This window comes from Falco naumanni, chromosome 3 (genome assembly GCF_017639655.2).
Source record: "Falco naumanni isolate bFalNau1 chromosome 3, bFalNau1.pat, whole genome shotgun sequence".
NCBI lineage: Eukaryota > Metazoa > Chordata > Aves > Falconiformes > Falconidae > Falco > Falco naumanni.
The window spans coordinates 95,086,829-95,105,930 of NC_054056.1; the positions used below are offsets into that span (position 1 = coordinate 95,086,829).

At 34.4% G+C, this 19,102-nt stretch overlaps 1 protein-coding gene across 50 annotated transcripts in view; it reads left to right on the forward strand.

Moving 5' to 3' along the window:
* The window catches only part of RIMS2 (regulating synaptic membrane exocytosis 2), a 485,006-nt gene that overhangs the window by 283,355 nt on the left and 182,549 nt on the right, over positions 1-19,102 (forward strand). For 35 of the 50 annotated variants that reach the window (XM_040587603.1, XM_040587585.1, XM_040587587.1 and 32 more), the window contains 3 exons: positions 41-194; positions 8,220-8,246; positions 15,500-15,568. In XM_040587603.1, coding sequence (XP_040443537.1) covers positions 41-194; positions 8,220-8,246; positions 15,500-15,568 — 250 coding nt within the window. The remainder of the gene's footprint in view (positions 1-40; positions 195-8,219; positions 8,247-15,499; positions 15,569-19,102) is intronic. The other 15 variants (XM_040587616.1, XM_040587617.1, XM_040587578.1 and 12 more) reach the window with 1 other exon arrangement.

A 19,102-nucleotide genomic window follows, 5' to 3' on the forward strand; every position in this document is an offset into this window, starting at 1 on the left:
CCCCACTTTACACCCCCCCCCCCCCCCTTTTTTTTTTTAGATTCTTATTGAGTTAGAGACAGCATTACTAGATGATGAACCTCACTGGTACAAACTTCAGACGCATGATGTCTCTTCATTGCCACTTCCCCATCCCTCACCATATTTGCCACGCAGACAACTCCATGGCGAGAGTCCTACACGAAGGTTACAAAGTAGGTTGTTAGTTTTACACATGGTGTATAGTTCGTTTTAATTAATATGTAAAGTATATTAAATTCTTGTAGATGGGAAGCTGTCAGAACTTGTTTGTTCATTGTAGCTGTTATGAATTAGGTCAGTTGTGATTACTGATGAGAGTATGATGGGCTACAAATGGTAATACTGAACACTGCAGCGGGCAATTTTTTTCTTATGAGACTACCCACTTCAGAGCCTGAGCTTGGGCAGATTATCTTTATCTTTTGCAATGTGCTGGTTTTATCTTGAAGTTCTATCTTCTATATTATGTTTATCATTTCATTGTTTAACCAAAAGCAAATGTGCAGGCCCTTTCTCTTCAGCTTATAGTTCTTAAAAATAAAGTGACCTGTATATAACATCATATGTAACTAAATTAATATCATGGCCTGTTGCCTTGTTTTGATACTATTTTACGTGGTTACATTCACAAATGGAATTTCTATTAAAATTCTGGGTTTTATAGTTTGGTACACTTGATCCATGGTAGTTTGATATTATCAGTAGACATTTTGAAAATAGAATTTACACAATATGCTAATAAGATGGATACATAAGAATAAGACAATAAAGGGTAAAAATCTGTTTCTTTAATACTTCGTTGTTTCTCTAGTTTAATTAACAGTAATTTAAAGCTATCAATTGAATTAACTTTATATAATATCTGTTAACAGTGATATAAAAAAACCTAAAACCGCAACAAACCAAAATCTATTTCTAAGGATTCTGTGAGTTTTATTGGGTCATTTATGTGAGTGTGTGTATGCATATGTTACACACAAACTCACAGAAACATACGCATGTGTAGCCACACAAACAAGCTTGGAGATTATAAATGTTCTATGTGCTTTCTTTACTAAAGGACCCCTTGTATATAAGTATTTAAAGTAGTTGACAGTTTTTTTGTGTCTGTGCAGTGGATGGTTAGAACGATTAAAATGCTCCATATCATAATATACTGAGATAGATACATTAACAGAGAGCTACAGTGCATAGCCTTTGAGCTGTAAGATTATATTTATCCACAAAAGGAGGAAAAAATTGGTAGTTAACAGGTAAGGAGTTCTGTTTCAATTCAGTCCTCTTCAGTCTTTTCAAGTACCATGACTGTTTATGTGGTTTTAAAAGTATTTTCCTTCTATATTTTCTGCCATCTGGTAAACATTTTAGGAAGTTTAATTTTTCATGTAGAATTACAGACCAACTGGACATTTTAGCTGTTTTATATGTGAAGTTAGGGAAATTCCGGTTTTCAGGCAATACTCAGTCCTGCAAACAAATCCTGCTTATTTATAATAATTCCTGTCTGTGTCATAAATAACTTCCATGAATAATGAATAAAACAGTAACTGCTTTATTCTGTAAAAGTTTATAGCAGTACTTGACTCAAGGTTTGTTCAATAATACTTATTCAAAAGTTGAAAGTCAATAAGTTTTTTTAATACTAATTCTAATACATAATAATATTAATATTAGCACCAATACTAACACTAATACTAATGATGTGCTCAACTGAAAAATCTTATAGGCCTGTCTGGAAATGTAGAGGAAAGGACTTATCAAAACTTGTGGTTTGGTGAAACACTAAGATTTGGTATGGAATTCCTGCTTTTCAGTGGAGATGATTTAGCCTGACTCTTCATAGAGTGGTACTTTGAATAACTTGAGGTTCTAGAAACTTCAGCCAAATAAGCAACATCAGATGTTCACTGTGATTTCTGGAGAATTCACATACTTCTACAATAAACTATGCTATTTGAATTTGCATTGACATTGGGATCTCATAAAGAAGGATTTTCTCTAGTGTTCTGGGAATATGTGCACTTCTTGAACCCTTGTGGGTCATAAATAATTTTCAGGTTAAACAGGTAGTTTTACATGTATGGAACAAGGTCTCTTGGAATTAAAATCCCTCCTTTTTGGGGACTGGAAAAAGATCCAAATGAAAATATAGCATCTGGTCAGGGTTCTGCAATGGTAGCAGAATCCATTTAGCAATTTAAAAGTAAGTTGTTTTTTAATTGGTTTCACACCACTGAAATGGAAATAAAAGTACTTCTTGGTGGCCAGAGGGGTGGTGGAATATCCTATTGGAGATACCCAGCACTCAATTGGACAAGGCCATAGGCAATGCAATATAAGTTGGCTAAGCCTGAAACAGACAGTGTACCACACGGCCTCCAAAAAGCTCTTCCCAAACTAGACATCATCACCAGGGAACTGGTAAAGAGCAGACAGCATGTCTTATGACTCTTTGCCTTCAGTAATTAATGTATTTATAATATATTAATAACGTATAGAAGTCTGGTTATTTTACTTTTTTTTTTTTTTAGGTTTCAAAATAATCTTGTTAAACTTAATATCTTAGTTTCTTGTCGCTGAAGTGCTTTTCACATCCTTCAATAACAACTCTTGTATATGATGAAACAGAAGATGTTATCCAGTGGCACATGATGACAGTATAAAAAAAATCTCAAGAGTGAAGGCATATCTTGCAAGTTTGTCTTTTTCAAAGCACATCTTAGAACACTTACTGTGCTGTTGCACAATAGGCTGATTTCAATTTCTGGGGTTGCAAAATTTGAGCAGTTCAGTCCTCCCACTTTCTGCTCGTTTCTCTGATGCCTCTCTGTACAGAATTAGTGAATATAATACTTTATTGCATGCCTCCAAAAATTGTTAGTGTCAGAAATAACTAGAGAGATATTTTGAATTACGAGGTGTTTTGTTGTTTGTGTAAATACACATCTACACATCTAAACATTATCTTCATGACTACCAAGTACCTATAAATATATATAGTACCTATAAATATATATATATTTGAAGACAATACTTAAATGTTATTCTCTGAAGGTAGTTTAAAAGAACCACCTACGCTTACCATTTACTTCTATTCTCTTTTTAATATCACTGAATTTTAGCGTTCCTGAAGAAGAGCGGACTGTCAGCCCTGCAGACTGAACTCCTATATTTACAGTTTGCCAGTAGCAAAGTGCAAGCTTCCCACAGAGCCCCATATGCTATTTTTTTAGGAACCAGCTTTCAAAGAGAGTAGCTTAGTTTCTACATATATTATCTCTCAGTGTCTTTGAGTGGGCATTATGTTGTCATACAGACTGATCTAAGCCAGCTGTCCACCTTCTCTTGCCCAGTCCAAGAGGATCCATACAATTCATGAACTTCCTAGTGATGGAGGATCATTACCATGCTTTTTCCTTAGTGTTTTTTGAAAGACATCTACTTAGAAACTGGAACTAATATAGAATTTAGGATTGTAATTTACTAGGTCATTCAGCTAATTAGATTTCAGATTTTCATAAGCTGGCTGGGCTTTATCCAATTAGTATATTTTAAGTTTTTTCTAATGTGAAATGTGAGATACTTTGTAGGTCTGTTTTACTTATCTTGCTGAACTTTAGAAGTGAATTTTAAAAATAATTTCATTTTCTCTAACATTTGACATAAAATCAGCCATACATTAAGAATTACAGATGGCTTTAACTAGAATTACAGACAAACAAGTTCTTTTGATATTGCCTCTGAAAAGAGATAGTAAACAGAAAATTAAGGATTACTTTAAAAAATATTTGGGGATTATTATTGTTGGTAAAGTCACAATATTATTGTTCCATCTCATTAAGTAAGAGGCTTACTGCAGATTATGTTGAACGTTGAATGTGGTTTGAATGTTGTATTCACAGTTATTACGATCAATGGGACAGAATTTCTTGTTAGTATTACTGTTTATTGAAAACTGATACAGAAATCAAGCAGGGTTTATACCATGGGATTGCAAATAAAAAATTACTTCCTTTCCATGTAGCCCAGAATACAGAGACAACAGAAATCAAATTGGATCTGACAATTCTTATTCAAATCTTTTACAGTTATGTCCATGTAATCCGTACATTCGTGCAGTGTCAGCTGGTACTGTTATATATATACTTGGTTATTGTGTGTTTTGAAGAAGAATTGTTTTTAGTTTTATATTGACTCTGGGTTGTTTTTTTTTTTAAAGCAGATTTTTTTAATACTTCAAGAGTTTTAAGAATTTCCTGATATTTAGGATTAAAATGTAACTGACACTAGTTTACTAAGTCAGATTTTGCAGCTTTAAAACCAAGCTGTCTGAATTATTGATCTGCAGACCACAGAGAGTGGGTCTATAATGTATATAACAGCTATGTGTCCAAACAAGGTAAAAAATGTGAATATAACAGTAAACCCAGACATTTTCAGGTCTATTTACAGCATAGTTAGGTTCAGCAGTGGAAGAAGAGCTTTTAATTGCCATGAGAATGCACAATATGGTTTAAAGAAATGTGAAGTTTTATATTTTGGGCATCCTCAGTAATGAAAAATAGTAAAACTATGTGAGATAAACTCCACTGAAAACAAGGTCTGAGAGGTTTTAGAAATGGCAGTGTTTGGAAATCACCATATAGAGGTCCAAAATGGTGGATCATATTGTATTTTTTCAAGAACAGAACACCAGAAAAATCAGTCAAGATCAAAATAATTGTAAATAAATAGACTGTGAAGTAGCTTTCCTTTAAAGGGAAATCGAGATTCATTACTTTTAGAATTTAAGTCATCTATGACCCCATTCACTGAGTTTCATGATTCTTAAGGCATAAAACAAAAATCTGGAGGGAGACAAATTGCAGTAATGTGTTTTTAAACTCTGGGAACAAAAATTGAGTATAGTTCTACAAAAAAATCTGCATATACTGTGCAAAAAACTATATATAACATTTCTTTTCTGAATTTTATTTATTTATTCAGATGGGAATAAAAATTATATAATGCATAAGCAAATTGTTTTGAATCACATGAAAAGTTTTTGTCATCTTTTGTCAGCTTTGTACATTTTCCTGAGTCAGACCATATTTTCTGGGTCAATGCTGAGACATTAACATGATAAAAATTATTACATCTGAGTGGAAAAACAAATTGATGGACTGAATTCACAAATAAAGGACCCCATTGCTTATTAATTTTTGAAAAACTTTTTTAGATGGACTTGTCATTGCTGGGTACATTGCTAAGGGTGTTTTTTTGAAAGTTTTGTGGTTGTACCATCAAATCAAAGATAAGTTGAATGTTAATTCAAGCCCTCTCTTCCATTATTTACATGTTAAAATTTTCAAGTCTATATTGTAGATCATTAAGACATACACTTGGTAGTACCAAAATCATTAAAGTTTAATAATAATTAATTACAATGTATCTGAAACTTTACCCTGTGAAATCTGAGCCCCTGCATTTCAAACCTCAGTCTTCCAAAGAAAGCTATTGACTTCTGTGGAACCTCATTGCGCTCTTGCTGGATCTTGCTGTCTCTGCAATTTCCTTTTAGTTTGTTGTGAGTATGGTAAGTCAGTATGATAATTTTAAATCGATGTCACTGAATCTTACTTGAGTGAATTACGATAATGTTGTTCACTAGTAGGTAAGCAAATTGTACTGAAAGGAAACATGCATCAGTAACTTTTTTTTCAAATTATAATATGGAGCATTTTATTGTCAGTGGCACAGATTATGAATGATGGGTGTTATTATAAGAATTTTACCCTAGAGAGAAAAAATAACACTTATTTTTCTCTTTCATGCTTCTTCCTTAATTTTTCTCTTTCTTTCATGGAGCATAGGCCTTGGGCATGTTATCTTTGTTTGCATGCATTGATGTGTTTGTTCATAGAATATGGGTATATATACCAGTATTGTATTTATTATACATATATGATTTATTTATTATATTATTGTACATCTATGGTTTATTAAATACTTTAATTAAAAGGTATTTAACATGATACAGGGGTGTCTGAAAAGGCCTTAAACTATCAAAATATTTTTCTTTTCCCTAAGAAAAGAAACTTAAATAAATTACTAATTCTGTGCTGTTTGAAAATTTTTAAATAAACTTTATTAAATTGTAATTGAACTACAAAAATACTTAAAATACTGTTTTGAAGTAGTTTAAGGAAATTGATTATTTATAACATGGTTGCTCAGGTTACTTGACAGAATCATGTTATTAGACTAGTCTTCTGTCACGTAATGATGACAGAAGAGCAATGTTCTTTGTTGAAATAACTCGGTGGGTAGGGTAAACTAACCTTGCTAGGTATTTGATACATAGCAAGTCAGGTGACCTTTAAAAAGATTCTAAAAGATCTAGGATCTAGGTCCATACAGTAGCTTCCTGTTTTGGCTAAAGGTAGTGTGTATTTTTTTTTTTTCAATTGTTAAAGCATAATAAGCTATTGCATAAAGTACAATCATTCTGATGAAGTTTTCAGATGGGTTTAATACTAATCTGACTTTTTCCTTTCTGTGTTGTAACCATAGAGAAACAAACATGGCTTCTTTAGTCTTCACTCCCATTATAATATCAGTATTTTTAGATTTTTGTGCTCTTCAAGAAGCTCTACCCATTTGCAGATCTTTCCAGAAGTTAAATTCAGAGTCTATCAGTTTTAATAATATAAATAATTTCTTGACTGTGTTAATTGAGTATTTTGTAAATATTTTTTTGAATGGCACTCTTGAACCTTTGATTACTTTCTGATGTTTCTGGAGTATACTAGAAAACTTCCCCTTACTCCATTTGTCATAATTTTGTAGCCAGAGAAGAGTTAATTTTTCATTAAATTCATAACTGGAAAATATTAGTACCAAAGAATACAAATATTAGTAAAGTTATGCAGCACAGTTCACATCTAAAGTTTGTAAATGATGCTGAACACCCCCACCCCACCACCCCACCCCCCATTATTCATTTTGAAATTATAGCCTAATGGAATGCCGGAGCTGGGCCATAACAATGAATTATGCTTATCAAGAAACTCAATTTGCAAATATAAAGAATTTGAAAATATAGAGAGTTAGAAATTGTAAGTAATAGATGATTTAGTGAAATGGTCTACAAGTTAAAATAGTTAGTACCTGGCTGTCAGAAAAAAGTTCAACTTGCCAGAAGGTACCCAGTCATCCATTGGATTCTAACAGCACCAGTTATCAAGAAATTAAAATTTTCATTTTTCCCCTAAAACTGACATATCTTTTCATCTGAGGTCCATCATTTAGTCATGGACTGTTGCTTAAATATTTAAGACTGTGTCTGTGAGCTGCTCAGCGATAAAAATTAAAAACATTTACAATGTCCTGCTAATGGCAAGAAACTATTCATGTTATTCTGACTTCCTGGTTTCTTATTACCTTATGGAAGTCACATTTACAAAATCTGCAGATGCAGAGTGAAAATTCATATGTTCATAATTGTCCAGATATTTGCATACTGTTATATTGTCAAGTTTAGAAAACCTGGTGTGGTTGGAAAGCTAAAATACATTAACCAGCCAAACTCAAGGAATGCAAACAGTAAATGAGATATTGCGAGTATTTAATCATTGCGCTCACATCAGGACTCTTAAATTCACTAGTAGCAATGATATGTAGATAAGGTATTTACGCATGTACATATTTACCGAATCAGGACCTAGCTGGAGACAGAAGATTGACTGGAACGTCACTTCTGAGTCTGTTAAATTTAAAGTAGGATTCATAGCTACAGCTCAGGAAAGTGCTGCTAATACCTTCCTTCTGAGGTGCCAACAGCAGTGTGCAATAACTCTAAGGTTAGCGGCTCATGTTGTATGCTTAGCTGAATACACATTTTGGTCTTAAGATGCTAAACACTTGCTTATAGTAAATGTGCAGTTGTATTTCAGAATTGGAAATTACTGTAATAGCTCTACTAGTCCTCTGTGACTACTGAGTATAAGTGTTGATCCAGAAGTGACTGGTATTTTTGTGGTTTAATTTCTCCTAGCTGCTTGAGTTTTATTGTTTTGAATGAATGAGGCCTACAATATCAAATTGTTCAACCTCCAGCAGCAATTATAATGAAGTTTAAGGTTCTAACCATCCCTGTTACATGTATTGATTCATGTATTTTTTCCTGACACTACTTCATTTCAATATTTGTTTTCCAGATAAAGGCTTATATTCATATAATTCAGGTAAATTTTCAGCATGTCAGAAATGCTTATTGCTTCCATAGACATGCAAAATTTAATTTGATATTTTATTGGTGTGCTTTTTCTACCTATTGTGCAGATGCTAAATTGCTTAAATGTTCCTTGGCTTTTCTTGTCTGCTTTTGAGTCATGAGTCTGTCTTTTGTTGGCTTTCTTTCTGTATTCTTAACATCTCAGTATTGATATTGGAGCAGTACTGTAACACTATACTTGCTTTGCTGCCTTTATTTTAGGTAGAACTTTGGTAGGTAAACTGTAGTGAGCTTTACTAACTATAGTAGGAATGCTATTTTGCTTAAGCTGTTTTAAAGTGAACACTGTTGTGTTACGGCTATTTGAGAACTAGTGTAACTATTTATAGAATACAGAAATGGGGTAAGTGAAGTACTTATCAGAATCAATATTTATACTGATTCGTATTTATACAGTTTCTTATTGATTTAAATCCCCAGTTACAAATTCAGTTGCTGTATCTAAGAAGTTTGCCATAAATAAATCAATAATGTACAGTTTTTACAAGTTTAAATTTTGTAGTGCATTTCATGTGGCACTTTTTGTAGTTCCTGCAGTTTTAATTAGGGGAATCACTTTGAGAATTGGTTCATCTAATTACCTTTTAGTTATGTTTAAAAACTGAAACACACATTGTTAAGAAAATAGATCCAATACCATGGTGGAGAGAAACAAAACCCCACAGGATGTTTCTTGAGTATAGTACTACTAAAACCCAGTTTCCATTACATTTCCCTTTAGTCTCCCATGTTTCTACTATTCCATTCTCTCCTAAAATAATGCCACGGTCTTCTTATGATTTATGGTATCTTCACATTTGCTGTGGTGACTATGGACTTGTGCACCTGTGGATTAGCCACAGATTTTAGCTTGATAATGTTTCTTTTGCATTAAGGGATTCTGATTTGTATTTCTTTCTTCTATCCAGCAACCATTTTCAAAGATCTGTGGGAACAGAATTAAATTTCATATTTATATCCATCTGTCAATTTAGATGAAATTGGTTAAAAACTTTAAAACCCCACTATTATGTGCAGAAGGATAAAGTGACAGATTGACATGGAGGCAGCAGGACTGCGTGAGAAATAAGCTCATGCTAAGAACCCTTAGGCACAGACTGGATGAATATGAGAACAAATTCTTAAGACAGTTGTGAGACTGATTTTAGAGTTGCTTATATGTCAGTTTTGAACATGGAACAATTACAGGCAGTACTAAGTTACTTTAAGTGGTTGTGAAGGCCTTCCGTGAGCTTCAGGGAAGGAGCTCCTAAGCATGCTTCACTACCCCTTGTTCCCCCAAGGAGTCCACAAAACCTTGTAAAAACTCCCTGCATTGTAAGGAGCAGGATCCCCAGCTCAGGAGCCCAGTCTGCTTTCTTTTTTCCCTTTTTTTTTTTTTTTTTTTTTGTCTCACAAGAAAATGAGAGAATTCCTGAGCCATAAATCTGGCATTTCGTTCTGTATCTAAGCTGACACACCTTAATTTTATTTCTCATTCTATCTCCTGTCCTAGTCCGTTCTGATAACTATATTGGTTGGTCTATAGGCTTTAGTCTTCTTTTGAGGCCTGTACCAGAAATATCAATGGGCAATAGATGAAGTGCAGGAGATATTATATCTTGCATTGTTTCCCCTGTATATTAATAATAGAGTGGAGCACAACTCTGTGCCAACTTCAGTTGTCATGCAGAAATCAGAAGATAGTTCAGAACTCTCCACAGATTTTGGTTGCTTTGCAAGAAAATATTTATGATTGCATATAGTTTCATTAATTTGGAAGAGTTCCAGTTATTTAGAACGTTGTTAGGGAGAGAAGTGCAATTCTGTCAAAGTTAGAATAGATTAGATTTACTGCAGTGGGAAGGGACCTACAATGATCATCTAGTCCAACTGCCTGACCACTTCAAGGCTGACCAAAAGTTAAAGCATGTTGTTACAGGCATTGTCCAAATGCCTCTTAAACACTGACAGGCATGGGACATCCAAAGAAGATGCTTTAAAAATTTCTTCAATTATTTCCACATTATTTTTATTTAGAAGTTGTTAAAGCTTTCCATGGCCACCAGCACTGCAACCCATGAAAATTTAACCCCCTCCCCAAAAAGTATTTGATTCATAAAATGGAATAAAGCATCTCATATTTTTCTTTACATTATTGTTAGCCATGAAGATGAAAAATCGAAAGCTTTTTGCATAAAGAAACTACTGTATTTTAAATTCTTTTCTGCCTAACAGAAAGTAAGAATATAAACACGAAAAACAAGAAAATAGTAAAAATTTAAACAGAAAGTACTCTTTAAATGGAAATGGAAAATAATGGGCCAGATACTTTTTAGGTGGTGGTGGTTTTGCCCAGCCCTGCAATGAAAGCTACAGTGTAAGTGCTGTAAACTTCCAGTTCTAGTGTGTACATGCTCCTGCAGAGTGGGGTGGTGGCTTGTGCAGCAGTGGTAAGGAAGGAGTAGGTGGGTGCAGGAGGGAAAGAGGATAGTGAGAGTTGTCAGGTTTTGATGGGGGGATTCTCCACTTTCACGAAAATAAACTGTCCCTGGAAAACAGTTTCATTGATAGTTTAAGGCTATTAAACCAAAACCTGTTAAAGTGAATAAGAATATATCTTTTCATTTCCCTGGGTCTGGAGTTATGCTTAATTAAGGCATTTTTTTAATGTGACTTAACTAGCTAATGGGTTCTATTTTGCATTAGCATGGGGTCTATTTTGCCTTCCCTCTGTAGCTGTAATAACCATTAATCCTGGTGGAAGGCCATATTTACCGTCTGTTACCACCCAGTTATCAGATAAGATGGTGATAATGTCCCTAAGAATATTTCATTAATAAGCTATATGCTAGTGCAATGGCAGCGAGACTTAATTGATGCCATTCCTCATGTTTAAAATCCATCAAAGAAAAAGTTAATTATATGCAAACCATTGGCACCAATGTATTTATTTGATGCACCCAGTGTCCTGGATGTTACATGCTTAAACTTCTTACTGAATCTTGAATGGAGTTTAGAATGGATTTAATCTTGCTCTTAAAATAAGTGCCATATTTTATAGCATATTTGTAAAACACTTTAAGATATTCATTAAAATACCAAGTAACAGTTTCATTAACAATATTCATTTGGAAAAATTTTTGAGAGACTTCATTGTCACATTTCCCAGATAAAGTATGAATTGTTCTTTCTCTGTTTCGTGATCAGTGGTTCAAATTACTTAGATAATGAAGTGGTATTTTGAAAAGATATGGCTAAGGTGGGACTGAAGCCTAAATCTTCAAATTTGCATTGTCAGTATGTTAAGAAGAAACTTACTGTCTGAAATTAATATGTAGCAGATTAAATTACTCTTGCAAAAAATATAAGCAATATTAAACTAAGCTGTCAGGAATTATACCGGTATTTCAAATTCTCAGTTCAGTAAAGGATTTTGACTTGTGCATTTTCTAGTTTGTGCCATTTCTGAAGTTAATGGCATTTAAAATAGATATAATCTGATTCCTTTGCAGAAGTTACATATTACAGACAGTACTTCTTGACATTACATATTTAATTGGTGTGCTTTCCTTCCTCCATCCTTCCTGAAAACATTGATTTCTAAAGATAAAACTAAGTAATTAATTCTGGTTTAAATTTGCTTTGACTTCTTAACCAGCATTTAAATTTACATTTATAAGTAAAAGTTAAATATTCATTAAACATGATTATTTTTTTAGTTGGTTTAAGTCTGTTAGAGTTGGATTAATGTAGCATCTGCTTGAGGAGATAGAACACATGATCTGATCTTGAAGGGATTCATGCCTCATCTTACAGATGAGACATATTTAACGTATATCAGCTATACAAGAGACTCCTCGTTGCAGTAGCAAAGTCAGTTGGAGAGAGCCCTGAAATCTGTTTTTTCTCTTTACTCTACTCTTTCTCTACTACCATCCTTAGAGCGGGTCTCAATCCTGACCTGTTCATTTCCCCCATGCCCCAGCTCTTCCCTGCAGCTTGGATGGGAGTGAAGACTGAAGTCTGTGTATAAAAAGAGAAAGGGGTTCCTAGATCCTGGTGAAGTTGAGGTATCAGGAGATTCTGGAAAAGGTCGATGCAGTTTGAGGGGATAGAGATGGAGAGAGACCCCTGTCTTTTATACCTGTAGACCACTGAAACTTCTTAGTCTCTCTTTTCTGCTGGATGTATCCTGTGACTACTACAACATTTAACTTTAGCTGCAAAACTGGGAACTTTAGGGCCTACCGTGACAACAGCTGGCTATTTTAATCCTCAAAGATGCAAATCTTTTCTCCAGAATAGGGACTATAATATTCTAAAAATATGTTAAAGCAGATGCACTTAGCTGTAAATATAAACATAAATAAAAAGCAACCTCGGTTGTAATTAATTAGATTCATTCATAAGGATGAATTAGATGATGAGTAAATGACATTTATTCAAATCACAGTTGATTAAACCCTCTTACGTCTTTCATGATACAAACTCTTCCAAACATCTATGTGATAAGCATCAGCAAACTGTTGTTGATTTCATCTTCCTGTTCCACAATCCTCGCTCTCTGATACAGCCTGAGTGATGCTATTGGCATCTCTGCATAGCAGCCACAGTCCCACTGCCGACTAAGTACCAGGGTTACCAGATGCCAGAATCGCATTGCTCTGCGCTCCCTTTTAGGGGTTTCTGCCTTTTAGATCCCAGCCAGAATAGTAGGGTTCTCTTGCTTAGTGTTTGGTCACAAATATTGTCTTTCTTATTTAATGACCTGATTTTGAATTAGCGGCTAAGGAGAATGGAGACTTAATCCTCCTTGCTCACTGATATGTACATCACCACACCAGTAGAAGGCTCTGCTGAAAATGGCAGCAGGAACAACATCACAGGTAGAACGGATGCTTGTTCTTTGGGAAGCAAGAGATATTTTCAATGGGCCTCTGTGATACTATAATTAAGAAAATAATCAGATTGAATATTGTCCTTGTCAGACTTAATTGCTGCTAGAAACCTGATTCTAAGTCTATTAGGAGGCTGAAACCTTTTCTTTCACTCCTGCCCTCATGTTCTAGGTTTTATCAAGTGCTAATTGTCATCACTTCCTTGCTATTTCTTGTTTTACAGAAAGAGTTTACTTGTCATTCCTTGAATTCAGAGTAACCTTTCTCCCTACCCCACCCCACCCCTCTGCATTGTAGCATGGCTATTTCTAAATTTTTTCAATAAATTGAACTAATAATTCTACCATGTAAGAATTGCAGAGTGTATGAAACCAAAGCATGGCTTTCCTTGTACTGATTTTAATTTCCTATTAGTGAGGAAAGTCCCACACTTTACTGCAATTAAATAATAATGATTAACATTGCTCTACTGGAACTGCATAATACAATGGTAGGCTAGATTCTGTTTTCTAAGAATTAACACATAGCACATTGATACCATTTTCTAGTTGAATAATTTTTAACACTGCAATTTTTATCCCCAAAGAGATAGTCTGCAGTCAAGTTTATAAGTTTATACGCGCTCATCTTGATTGCTGCAATCATTCTGGCTTCTCGTAAAAGGCACAGAAGAACTAGAAAATGTACAAACAAATAAGCAGAATCGATCAGGAATACCAGATGGTTTGCATATGCAAAGGAGCTAAACAATGATATTTCACCTCAGAAAGAGATGAATTTGGAAGAATACAGAATGCTGATTCAAGTTTCTCAGAATACAAAAGCTCGGAGGGTATTGTCTGAAAGAATGTAACAGACTTCACTTTATTTCTATTTAAGACAATACAAAATTAAACTGCAGAACTTACTGACATGGCATATTATTGAGGCCAAGAGAATGCTGTGATTCCAAAAGAAATGAATTTGTGGAGAATAGGTTGATTAATTACTTACAGTAAACAGCATGGCTTAGAAGTCTTAGTTGCCAGGACCTCTGCCTGCTGAAAACTAGAAGGGTGCAACACAGAAAACATTTCCATACAGATCTTGTAAGCACACTCTTTCCATTAAAGAAGGACCTTGCACTATCCCCTGGTGGGTAGACAAATGTTAGACAGTCTGACAAATGACAGCAGTTCTTATGATTCTAATAATTTCTATTTTTTTTTTTAATTGAAAACTTTATTTTTGTCAAAATTCCTCTTAGCACTTCTTCTCCCAGTTTTCTGTTGGGAAAGCAGGGTAGGGATCCCTCTGGGCCAGTCACCCAGATAGAACACTAATCCTGCTTTGTCCTGAGCATCTTTAGGTTTACTCCCAGTTTTTAGTGGTATTTTTTTGTGTGTGTGTTTTCAGAATAAATCATCCTGTGATAGGAATAAAAAAAATCTTGCACGTGATAGAAGGTTTGGTGACAATTGGATTAAAGCTTCTTCCTTCTAGTTACCCACTTTTAGATGGCCAGAGAATGAGAACAGACATACCATCTTGCTGAAGAACACGCGTTTTCACATTTAAAACAAGTAAATGAATATTATCATTCACAAGCCAATGCTTAATCCTTATGTCAGCAATCAAATGCTGTTTAAAAGATGCCACAGAAGACAGAAGTCAAATTAAACTAAACACAAACTGACATATGTATTTGTCTTACGTGACCTACGTTTGTTTTGGCTCTAATTGTGGATGTGGAATCTGCTTTTGCAATGAAGCTCTAGCTATTTGGATAGGTGTACTCTTGCAGAGCATTTGATAGTTTGCTTCCTCTAAAGTATCACAGAGAGATTTTGTTTTTTCAGGACGCATTGTGTGCGTGAAGCTGCCTATTCTGATAATGCTTACTAATACATTAAAGAAAATGTTAATCCATTGAATATTATTACTATTGTTATTTTTTCTGGTGTTCAAAGACTTTGGGGAGGGATGCTGCCTTGTATATGAGAAAGTGGAAGGTGAAGAGTGTGATGCCAGTTTCTATATGAAATGAGTACACATAGATATGAAGTACATTAAAATATTTTATAGAAGCAATTTTTCAGCATTTCATTGAATATTACATTAAACATTTAACTGAAAATAGTTGGTACACTAATATATTTGCAATAATATAGCATTAATAATTTTCCTTATATGCTTATATTAATGCTTCGTTGTCTAGTATGAAATGCTTACGTTATTTATGTATTATTGGCTGAGGATAGTTTTAACTTACAGTAAGATAAATTATACATTTCTGATTATTTATTTATTTATTTATTTATTTTTACTTTTTTTTTTTTGTCAGGGTCCAAAAGAATCAGCGACAGTGAAGTCTCTGATTATGACTGTGATGATGGAATTGGTGTTGTTTCAGGTATTGCTAAATTTACTCTTCTACAGTCAGTAGAGATCTTTCTTATTTATAATATATTATTATGATTTTTGTAATGTTTTTCTGGTGAAAAATAAGTGAAACCTAAGTGTGTATTTTTCCAACAGACACAGCATGTGTATTATGGGTAATGCATATTTAACCACAAAAATTACTAACGGGAAAAAAATCAGTGTGTATTTCCTTGTTGCTTTTATAAAATGATAAAAATAGCAGAAAAGTATTTTTTTATTAAATGTGAATAAGAGTTTGGTTTATTTTGGTTTGGGTGTTTTGGTTTTTTTTTTACAGAAGTTTAGGGTTGATATATCATTTAAAACTTCATGGTAGAATAATACCACTGACAAGAATCTGAAACCTAAACGTTTAAGGCAGGGCAGGAGATATCTTAACAGATAATCTGATTTACTAAGAAGTATTGGAATTGGGAATTAAATGAGTGTTTGAGATAAAAAATTGTCATGTGAAAGATTATTTAACCTCCTATTCTAAGAGAAAAGGTAATACTGTAATCATAGCCGAAAACAAAAAAATCAGAGAATCATGTTCTGTTGCTGCCTGCAGCAGAGAATATATTTAGGATGCGGCCATGCCACCTTTTAACCAGTACTGATGGCTACTGGTACCAGTGCAGATCAGGCTGCACAGCTCAGTGTGTACTCTGTTATCCTGCTGCTCCTCTGAGATTTTTAATCCACTCAGAGTAGTCTGTGTTAGACAGTGTCTGGTTCCCCTGCGTCAGGTCTAGCTAAAGTGTACATATACAGTGATTTGTGTACCTTACTCAGCAAAGGTGGAGCAGTATATGCTGCCTGGTCTATGCAGCAGTTGTAAGACCATGATCAGCTGGTTAGTCAAAACATACTCCTGCCACGCAGCCACCCGGCAGCATATGCGCAAATTTTATACGAGGTATACTACATGCTGCTGGCAGGCTAAGGAAGGGTATATAGGAAACAGGAGCCAAAGGAATACAGCTAAGCCTGGAGATAAGATTTAGGAAAGGAGGTAGAATAAGCAATCCTGGATATTGTAAGATGGGGTGCAGCCAAATATTGATAAATCCAAACATTTAGCGAGGTACCTAATTTATTGAGTTTATACAGCCCTGTCTTACAAAACTGGTACCAGTCTGAGCTCAGATGCATTTCTGTGTTGTCATATAGTCAGCCCTGTGTTTCCAGATATTTTATGGTTATCTCTTACACTCCACTTAATTTTTAACCCTGCTGTTCCCTTGCCATAAGTCTTGTGCTTGCTGGGAAAATGGGATAATGGATTTTTTATTTTTGTTAAACAGCATGTAAATTTTATGAAGAAGCCCCTTTTTTAACTAACGTTGTACAGACTTTGTGCTACTACCAAGGCAAATCTTATTGTTGGCATGTTTATTGGCTGTGGTTCATTGTAGGTCTTTTGCTAGAGTATTTAGAAACCAGACATTTTTAAGGACAAGTTGTCCTTGTTCATGTTGGAACAATCTAACCTTGCAGATATTCCACAGTAAAACTCATTGTATCCCAAACGATTATTTTTTTCTTTACTGCATGAGCATTCACATTTTTGTTAACCTCTCCTCAGAGGTTTTGCGCTACTCTAAGGCTCCAGCAATTTTACTGGAAACTGAATGAATGTTGTGGATGGAAGACCACTAAAATATTTATCTTCCTTAGATTGTTTACCTTCAAACAGTGTTAGGCTCAGTTTTCAGATTAATACTTTAATTAGAAGGATATTTAGGATCACTTGATATATTCCCACTCCCCTGTTTGCTTTATACAGTCAGAAGATAGGAAGGATACGTAGCCAGAGTTGTGTGAGGTGCTGGAACCAGAAAGGCAGTGATCCTTAGAAGTCCCTTGTTTCTACTTACTGGTACTTTCAGTCTTAGGATGGTTAGCTTTCTGTATGTGCTTCATAGTCACTGAGGCTTTCAGATCGCCTGTCCTTCCAAAGGGAAGGATTTTCATATTCCTGTTGTCAGTTAAATTAGAAATATATCAACCTAACTTTGGAATGTAATAAAAGAAGGATAAAAGGGGGTTTGATGGTATACATTTAGAGAGCCCGGTATGATGCCATTTTGAAACTGAAATCTTTTTATTGTCCTGGGATAAGGTACCAAGTTTTACAGAAGTTTTACCAGGTGCTTGAACAACAGTGGGATTCTTGTGAAACACCTAGATTTACAATTTTATGATTTCATAAACTCCTCTTTTGTCAACTTGAATTGTTATGGTCTTTACAGTTCAGTGAATGAGTCTACTTCCCTTACCTGAGCTTTTTTTGATGTATCTTTAGTTCCTTTAGGATCTTTTAACTTTTGGATTTCTGCTGACAATTCTACACAGTAGATGCATTTTAATTCAGGCTGGCTGTGTGGGTGGGAAAGTTTGATGTTCTTTTGGTTTTTAAATATTTATTTCTTGCCTACGTTTGTGCTGCTATAACTATGTTTGCAAGTCCTTTGATTTATCCTTGCCTTGTCTTACCATCCACATCCTTCTCTCATTTAAAGTTCTTCTATTAATTTGCAAACTCATCACAATCTTGAATTAAATATATACTTTCTTTGCACGAAGCCATTTGTTTCTCGTTGTTTTCTTTCTATCTTACTTACCCCAGTTCTTTCATTTTGTGTTTCAGGTTTTATTTAACATGACACTTCACTTTGCTCTTTTTCCTTCTGCCATGTAATTACTCTAGCACATCATGTTTGTTTGCTAACATATGTTGGGTACTCTCAGTGATCCTTTCCATAAAATTAATGCTTATTCAAAATATTGGACCTGCGAACTAAACTCCAGAAACTTTTAATAAGAGCAAGAATTCCCTTTGGTTCCTCTTTAATTTACTTTTATTCAAAACAGTGGACTTGACCTTAAAGGTCCTTTCCAACCCAAATCATTCTATGATTCTGTGATTCTATGATTTTGTGAAATCCATGGACCTTTCTTGATCTCATGATGTATTTATTTATAGTTCATTGAAAGACATATGCTGTCTGGCTTGGCCATGTTTCTGATTGAAAGAGATTTTCTCTTTCTCCACAACACCTTTCTGTGTAGCTTCTCTGGTATTGGTCCCATAAGGTCAATTGACTTCATCTTTGGATAAGCTGGTGATAGGTAGAAATCCAACATTGGAAGATCTTGCTTAATGTACATCTGTACGCAAGATTGTATTAGATTGTATTTGCTAAAACAGAGGGAACTTTATAAGGGACAGTCCATTGCATCATCATCTATTTTTAATATATCTGCAGTTGCTGTTTCTCACTGCTGTGGTACTTTGGATAGGCTAATTTAATTTCTTGGTGATAAAATGCTTAAATTACGTCTATTTACTAAACAATTCTTTTCTTTTTCACAAAAAGTTGGAACATCTCTTGGAAAAAAATATTCCTAAAAGCTATCACTTCTGGTGGCTTTGATTTTATCCTACTTAGACTCAATAAATTTCATTTTTATAACAGAGCGTGTTTTTTCAGTCAACAGGGAAGGCTTTTAAGAAAAT